Source organism: Myotis davidii, unplaced genomic scaffold (genome assembly GCF_000327345.1).
Source record: "Myotis davidii unplaced genomic scaffold, ASM32734v1 scaffold132, whole genome shotgun sequence".
NCBI lineage: Eukaryota > Metazoa > Chordata > Mammalia > Chiroptera > Vespertilionidae > Myotis > Myotis davidii.
The window spans coordinates 2,307,266-2,316,133 of NW_006285258.1; the positions used below are offsets into that span (position 1 = coordinate 2,307,266).

The 8,868-nt window shown below is 39.7% G+C and overlaps 1 protein-coding gene across 1 annotated transcript in view; it reads left to right on the top strand.

The window, feature by feature from the left end:
• The first annotated feature begins 4,791 nt into the window (after positions 1–4,791).
• The window catches only part of SPPL2A (signal peptide peptidase like 2A), a 36,230-nt gene continuing 32,153 nt past the window's right edge, over positions 4,792–8,868 (top strand). The window contains exons 1-4 of the mRNA XM_015558910.1: positions 4,792–4,920; positions 5,204–5,386; positions 6,167–6,256; positions 6,701–6,834. Of these exons, the coding sequence (XP_015414396.1) occupies positions 4,792–4,920; positions 5,204–5,386; positions 6,167–6,256; positions 6,701–6,834 (536 nt within the window). The remainder of the gene's footprint in view (positions 4,921–5,203; positions 5,387–6,166; positions 6,257–6,700; positions 6,835–8,868) is intronic.

Genomic DNA, 8,868 nt, shown 5'->3' on the forward strand with positions numbered 1-8,868 from the left:
TCTCATACACACCCCCTTTTGGGGATCGAGTCCACAACCCAGGCATGTGCCCTTGACTGGAATCAAACCTGGGACCTTTCAATCCACAGGCCGACACTCTATCCATTGAGCCAAACCAGCTAGAGCTAACCAAAGATCTTATATGCATACTAGAGGCCTGCGGGGATCGGGCTGAAAACCAGCCCAGTGCACAGATTTGTGCACCATTGGGGTCCCTCGGCCTGGCCTGCGGGGATCAGGCCAAAACCAGCTCTCCAACATCCCGCAAGGGGTCCCAGATTGCAAGAGGGCTCAGGCCAGGCTGAGGGACACCATGGGTGCATGAATGCGTGCACCGGGTCTTTAGTAATTATCTATAAGGAGCTTGGGTGGAGGAGTGGGTCATTACTTTCATAAAAATAGGATTACACTATAAGTATCTCCCTGGAATTTGCTGTTTTCACAATGGACATCTGTTTCTACAGAAAGATCTAGTTGTTTCTTTTTAATAGCTGTGTACTATGATGGGCTCATTATCGGTGGAAGTTGCTGATTTTTTTTTTATAACAAATAATATTACAGTCAATATCCTTATACATTTATCTTTGTGCATTTGCATAACACACCTGTAGGATATGAATCAGAGGATTCTATGTATTAAAATTTTTGCTTGATACTACCAGTTGTCTATTATAAAGGCTATACCACTGCAACAGCCATCCTATATAATAAAGAGCTAACATGCAAATGGTTGTCACACCCTCACACTGGGGCTAGGAGATCTGAGGCTAGGCCAGGGGACCTGAGGCTACACCCCCCACCCGGCATGGCTTGACAGGGGACCTGAGGCTGCGCCCCCCACCCAGCAGGGGTTGATGGGGGACCTGAGGCTGTGCCCCCCACCCAGCAGGGCTTGATGGGGGACCTGAGGCTGCACCCCCCCACCCAGCAGGGCTTGACGGGGGACCTGAGGCTGCGCCCCCCACCTGATGGGGCTTGACAGGGGACCTGCGCCTCCCGCCCTGCGGGGTTTGACAGAGGTAGGGCTGGCCAGGTCTGGGTCTCGTGCGATTTTGAGGCGTGTGTGGATGGGCTGGGACTTGACTCTGCGTCCCACGGCACGCCCCAGATTCTGGCAGGAGGGAGATTTTCATATACATTTTACTAATTTTCTTTCATCTCTGACACTGTTATTATAAAGGGCAAATAGCAATATTAAAATACTTCCTCTAATTAATTCCCTTTTAATGTGCACGAATTTTGTGCACCAGACCACTAGTGTGCACAATAACTGAAGTCCTGATCTAAATATTGTTCCTCTCCTAAAGGAGCTTAGTAGAATGGCTGGTTCCAGATCTGTGGCAGGTAAAGGATAAAGCCAGCCTAGGACATCTTGTGCCAAAAAACATGGAAGTCCTCCAAGACTAATGAAGTCCTGTCAAAAGGATACAAAGAACCAAGCTGGAAGAGTTTCTACTGGCCAAATTTGGGACAATTTGATCAGCAAAATGCATAATTGTAATTACATTACATTGGATTTTTAAAAAATTAATGAGTCTTGCCCAGTCGGCATGGCTCAATGGTTCATTGTCGACCTATGAATCAGGAGGTCATAGTTCCATTCCCCTTCAGGGCACATGCCTGGATTGTGGACTTGGTCCCAGTGGGGGGTATGCAGGAGGTAGCTAATCAATGGATTCTCTCTCATTGATATTTCTCTTTCTCTCCCCCTTCCTTCCTCTCTGAAATCAATAAAAAAATATTTTTAATAAGAAATTGAGTATGATACTAAACAAAAGATGGTAGAGGGAGAGAGTAAAACATTTTTAAAGAATAAATGTATGAGGAATGACAGTATTTAAAAAAAAATTACTGCCTGGCCAGTGTGGCTCAGTAGTTGAGTGTCCACCCAAGAGGTCACCTGTTTGATTCCTAGTCAAGGCACATTCCCGGTCAGGGCACATGCCTGGGCTTCAGGCACGATCCCCAGCAAGGAGCATGCAGGAGGCAGCCGTTCGGTGTTGATGTTTCTCTATCATCAGTGTTTCTGTCTCTCTCCCTCTCCCTTCCTGTCTCTAAAAATCAATAAAAACATATTTTAAAAATTACTGTTTTGTAATACCCAACATAATATGTAAAATAAATTTCAGGCACGGATGCTCATGGAAGCTAAAGCACTAGGTGAAAGATTGTCAGTCTGTTCATATGGTGCGACAGATTACTTACCAATCACAACGGGAAAGTATATAACTTTACACTAGAAAAATCCTGCAGTTGCTAGTAATCAAGTAATTAAACTTGGCAGCACTAGTAGAGGGGCATCCTGACATCATGTGACATTTTTTTAAAAGAATATATTTTTATTGATTTCAGAGAGGAAGGTAGAGGGAGAGAGAGAGAACCATTGATCGGCCGCCTCCTGCACATTCTCACACTGACCCTTCGATTTTCTAAAAATCAATAAAAACATATTTTAAAAATTACTGTTTTCTAAAAAATATCTTAAAATGTAAAAAAAATTTCAGGCACGGATGCTCATGGAAGCTAAAGCACTAGGTGAAAGATTGTCAGTCTGTTCATATGGTGCGACAGATTACTTACCAATCACAACGGGAAAGTATATAACTTTACACTAGAAAAATCCTGCAGTTGCTAGTAATCAAGTAATTAAACTTGGCAGCACTAGTAGAGGGGCATCCTGACATCATGTGACATTTTTTTAAAAGAATATATTTTTATTGATTTCAGAGAGGAAGGTAGAGGGAGAGAGAGAGAACCATTGATCGGCCGCCTCCTGCACATTCTCACACTGAGGATCCAGCCCGCAACACGGGCATGTGCCCTGGCTGGAAATTGAACCGTGATCTCCTGGTTCATAGGTTAATGCTCAGTCACTGAGCCACGCCAGCTGGGCTCATGTGCCATTTTATTGGATGCCATAAGTACCCAGTTCACCTATAGAATATTCTTTTTAAAAAATATGTAATCTAAACCTAATCCACCCTCATAATTATCCGCAGGATTACCTTCTGTAGTTAGAATTGGGGATGATTCTACCATATGACCTTAGTTAGGCTATGTTAATAACTTCTCTGAGTCTCAAAGCCCTCATTTGTAAAACAGTGGTACTGAATCAGACAAATGCATGAAAATATCCTAAATTTTATACTTTGTTTCATTTGTACAGTTTGTTTATAACAAAAATAATTTGGTGTATAGTAAGAATCTAACATATTGATTCATCTCTGCTGTCCGAATCCATTCATGGCCACCATATATATAGCCAAATGAAAACTACATTTATTTTTTCACAAATAATATCTTTAATTATTCTATGTAATTTGATGACTTTTTTTAATATATTTTATTGATTTTTTACAGAGAGGAAGGGAGAGAGAGAGAGTTAGAAACATCAATGAGAGAGAAACATCAATCAGCTGCCTCCTGCACACCTCCTGCTGGGGATGTGCCCGCAACCCAGGTACATGCCCTTGACCGGAATCGAACCTGGGACCTTTCAGTCCGCAGGCCGACGCTCTATCCACTGAGCCAAACCGGTTTCGGCATTTGATGACATTTTAAAAGAATTCGCTATAGTGGCTTAGATCCGTAAGCTAATGAAGTCCCTATGCCAGAAAGCTTTCTAATCCCAAATGTTCAAGGGAAACTTTAGGTAGGAGAGCATGGGTTAGAGCATTTTGTACTCATTAAAAATTTAGATTGTCTTACACGAAATTGCCAATTTTTTTTAAAATATATTGTATTGATTTTTTACAGAGAGGAAGGGAGAGAGATAGAGAGTTAGAAATATCGATGAGAGAGACATCGATCAGCTGCCTCCTGCACATCCCCCACCAGGAATGTGCCCACAACCCAGGTACATGCCCTTCACCGGAATCGAACCCGGGACCCTTCAGTCCGCAGGCCGACGCTCTATCCACTGAGCCAAACCGGTTTCGGCGAAATTGCCAATTTTATAGAACAAAATGTTCAATTATCTGCAGTGTGATGTGGCTCGGCCTAATGCATGCTTTGGTAGAGGCTTAGTCCATCATCTTCATTTGCCAAGCAATCTCTTTTCTCCCTTATGTTTTAGAGAAAGATTTGTTCAAAGGAGGAGGAAAGTGGGATTTGAATTGATCCAAGTTTGAAGGGAATCGTGATGTGGAGTGGTATTCTAATTCTCTTCGGATGTTTCATCATTTCATACTCTCCACTCTCACCCTCATGTATAATACTTATTCTTTTCAGTCACTTCTTACGTCTTGTCTCCTTTTTTTTTTCTTTTTCCCAGATAGTGGGAAATGAGGCAAAAGGAAATGCACTTGCGGAATCTTGAAAACTTGAGAGTTCTTTGGTTCTTTTCCGAAAATAGCACTTAGAAATAATGTTCTTTTAAAAGAAATCTTAGTTATTCATACTATGGAAGGTACAAGTGGGTTAACGGATTTCACATGGATTTTCTGTTACAGAACATAAGTAATAAAGTAACAACTCCCAAAGGGGTTTGGAAGGAAAGTTTCAGGCAGTGAAGGGAGTTCCGAAATTATCACAGCACGGCAAGAATCCTCCCTGGGATATGGCTCTTACAACAAGGGCCATAACAGTATCCCCATGAGAGAGTGACTTTCTCAAAAAATGTGTTCCAGGCAAATGTGTGTAGTTTCAGTGTTTTCTCAAACAAGAAAAGGTAAAATCACTAGAAGACCTTCCCTCTTAAGGAAATGTGGTCCAACCTAGATATAAATAGCTTTGTTAAAATCCTTAGTTGTTGGCAAAGCCAAATCATCGCTAGTGTGAAAATTATTGTTCATGTCCCAGACAGCTGCTCAGGAAGCAATCCTGCACGCGTCTGGAATTGGCACACCTTCACCATCTAAGGACTACTGCATGTTCTATAACCCTCATTGGACAGCTCTGCCAAGAACCCTAGAAAATGCAGTAAGTACATCACAGTTACTATTTCTTTGTAAACAAAAATATTGAAAGGTGAAAATGAGTGATTATTATTATTTTCAGTGTATGAACTAGTTGTATATGTGATTAATAAATAGTAATTGTTTTATTGCTTTAGCTTAAATATTTTTCTCCCTGTGGGAGAAAATATTTCAAAGCCTGATCAGCATGATTTAAAGGAACATTATATTAAATCAATAGATACTTTGTCACTAAATGCATTTAGGGTGAAATACGATATTTACCATGCTAACATTCTTCTTTTCAGACTTCCGTTAGTTTGAAGAATCTAACTTCCACACCACTATGCAACATTTCTGATATTCCTTCTGATGGAATAAAGAACAAAGCAGTTGTGGTTCAGTGGGGAACCTGCCATTTTCTTGAAAAAGCCAGAATTGCACAAACCGGAGGTGCTGAAGCATTGTTGGTTGCCAATAACAGTGTCTTAGTAAGTTATAAAACTACTAGAGGCCCAGTGCACGGAATTTGTGCAAGGGGGTGGGGGGGTGTGTGTCTCAGCCCAACCTATACCATCTTGCAATCCAGGACCGCTGGCCTGCCTGCCTGCCTGAACACCCCTAACCACTCTGCCTACCTGCCTGATCGCCCCTAACCACTCGCCTGCCTGCCTGCCTGCCTGCCTGATCACCCCTAACCACTTGCCTGCCTGCCTGATCACCCCTAACTGCTCACCTGCCTGCTTCATCTCCCCTAACCGCCTCGGCCTTGACCCCCGCCACCATGACTTCATCCAGACTGACTTCCGGAAGATTGTTTGGCTGTCCAGTCTAATTAGCATATTACGCTTTTATCATTATCGATAATAATTTCTTTTGAGCTCATGATATCAAATTTCACAGATTGAACTATCTTCTGTGTGTGTAGTTTAGGAGCGGAGTTTTGAATAATCTAATAGGATTATTTTTAAATAAACATTCTGGTTATGATAGGCATTTAATTGGAATATTTTGTAGTTTCTTTTCTATTCCTAAAGTAGACAAGACTTTGTTAGGAACAAGTATGTATAGTGTGTGTGTGAGAGTTACATATATATGATATACCTGTATATATCAGTTTGAGAACTCTTGTATAATATTAAGAACACTTGAAACTTTGTTTTATAACTTGATAAAGATGTGATATTCTATTGGAATGATTCAGATTTTATTCTGTAAATATGTTAGTAGTTCATACGTTTTCATAATATGTGTGTGTTTTTTTCTTTTAGTTTGCTCCCTCAGGGAACACATCTGAATTTCATGATATGAAAATACTGATTGCATTTATAAACAACAAAGACTTCAAAGATATGAAGCAGGTAAATTAGTAATTACACACTAGACAGTGTTCATACCTAGTACACTCTTTACTTTCAACCACTGATATTTAACTTAAATGATTATACATGCTACACTTGGTAACAAGAAGCTGTGAAGGCCTACCAAGTCTTTACCTGGGAAGTATTCACCTCCCATTTAGCACAAGGTGTTTCTGAGCCCTGACTTCAGAAAAGATATTGATTTGTTTTGACTTTTTTAAAACCTCTGATTGTATGGAATACTGCAGTTTCAAGACTTAATAAACCAAAATATAGCCTCCTAATTTTGACAAGAGAATATGTCATATTGTCAAAACTAGTTCTAGTATTCTTGACTGCCTGATACAGTGTCCATTCCAGAGCAAAATTGGAGTGCTACAGCCATACTCTGTAGTGGGAAGAAAACTAACACCAGTGTTTTAACTCTCATTTTTTGCCTTTCAGACTCTTGGAGATAACATTACTGTGAAAATGTATTCTCCGTCATGGTCTAACTTTGACTATACTATGGTGGTTATTTTTGTAATTTCTGTGTTCACTGTGGCATTAGGAGGATACTGGAGTGGACTACTTGAATTGTAAGTTTAATTAAACTTCAGTGTTTTTTGTGATAAATGGCTAAAAATTATTACTTGAAATTATTTTAATCATATAACAACATTTAAATTCCACCTCAGAAAATAGTGTGGTTAAGATCAGATTGCAGTTTGTTCTCATACAGGTCATTCGCCTTATCACTGAGAAGGGGGTCATAGGTTCCTCTAATTCTTCAGCTGGCAGGGAAACACGGACGTTCTGTCAAAGACTCTTCAGTTAAGATGTTCAGTGATGTCTCCCAGGAAGGTGAAGATACTTAGTTCCCTAACATGCCTGTTTATTTAGATTGGAAGACAATAAGTAAGAGAAGGTGAGGGATTTCCCAGCTCCTTTTGAGTTAAGTCAATACAGTGTGACCTCCTCATTCTGTTCAATGCTTTAGGGAGAATATTAAACATGTCCATATTTTAATTTAAATGTAGAAATTTCAAATGTACATAAATTTGGATTTCCCTATTTAATAACAACCTAAACCCAATCTTCTTACAGTTATGTACCTTTGGCTCTAGATTAAAGTAGGCAACATAGTAGAGAAAGATCATTTCATACTTATAACTCTGAATTTTAAAAAAGTGCTCAGAGCATATTAATTCATCCATAAAGGACAATATATTCACTTTGTGAATTGATCTCTAGATCAGCAGTCGCCAACCTTTCGGACCTCATGGACCACCAGTGGTCCGCGGACCACCGATTGGCGACCGTTGCTCTAGATTTCATTAAAAAGGGCTTATTTGCAAGCCTAACCAATGGACATAAGACACTGGGGAATAGGGGAGGCTAGGGGACTGTCTAGGGCGGGGAAAAAAATGGACACATATGTAATACCCTTTGTAATAAAAAATAAAATTTGAAAAAAAAAAAAAGGGCTTATTTGCAATTAAATGAAGCTAATAAGCTTACTTATAATTTTTAAAATACTGAAATTTGATTTATTTACATCAAGAGAGAAATCTTGCCCAAACCGGTTTGGCTCAGCAGATAGAGCATCAGCCTGCGGACTCAAGGGTCCCAGGTTCGATTTCGGTCAAGGGCATGTACCTTGGTTGCGGGCACATCCCCAGTGGGGAGTGTGCAGGAGGCAGCTGATCGATGTTTCTCTCTCATTGATGTTTCTAACTCTCTATCCCTCTCCCTTCCTCTCTCTAAAAAAATCAATAAAATATAAAAAAAAGAGAGAGAGAGATATCTTAGGGTTTAACAAGTATAGGTTTCCTGAGTATTGAGCTTTAAATATTTTACATATTTGGGAAACATGTTTCAAAATATATGAGTCACGTGTTTTCCTGTAAACATTGTTTTTTCTTCATTAATATTAATCTTTAGAAAACAAGGCATGTAACTAGGTCTCTGGTTATTTTCTAGATTATTTGTTGAAACTTTATAAGTAATTTCCCAAAAGCTTCTAATTCATTAAGACTCTTTTTCTATTTAATATAAATTCACCCTGTACTTCCATTACTATGTACATTGTTTCTTTAAAGTAGTGCTTCTCAAACTGTAATATGCATACAAACTGTCTTGAGATCTCATTAAAATAGAAGTTCAGATTTAGGAGGCTCGGGTTGGGAATGAGATTCTGCATTGCTAACAAGCTCCCAGGTGATTTTGCTGGCCATGGACCACCCTTTGAGTCAGCAAGGCAGGCTTCACATATATATCAGGGCAGTTTCCTCAAGAAAACTGGAGATGGGAGAGGAGTACATACAAGCTTTTTTATTTATAAAACATCATGAGAGGCAGAAACAGATTTTGTTGCCTTCAATAGCCAGGTTGGGAGAGGAGATGTCCTTTACCTCTAAGATTATGGATTTTAATATTGAGGTAGCTGAGTCTAAGAGTAAGATAAAGAAAGAAGTAAGTGTATGTGTGATTGGGGTAGGGAGGGTGACAACATATAAAAAAAGGGAATATGAATCAGTGATAAAAAGAAAAAATTTCCATAAAAAGTAGAATTATTAAGAACATAAGGATTATCATTTAGCAAGTAAAGAGTAACTGAAAGAGAAGGGAAA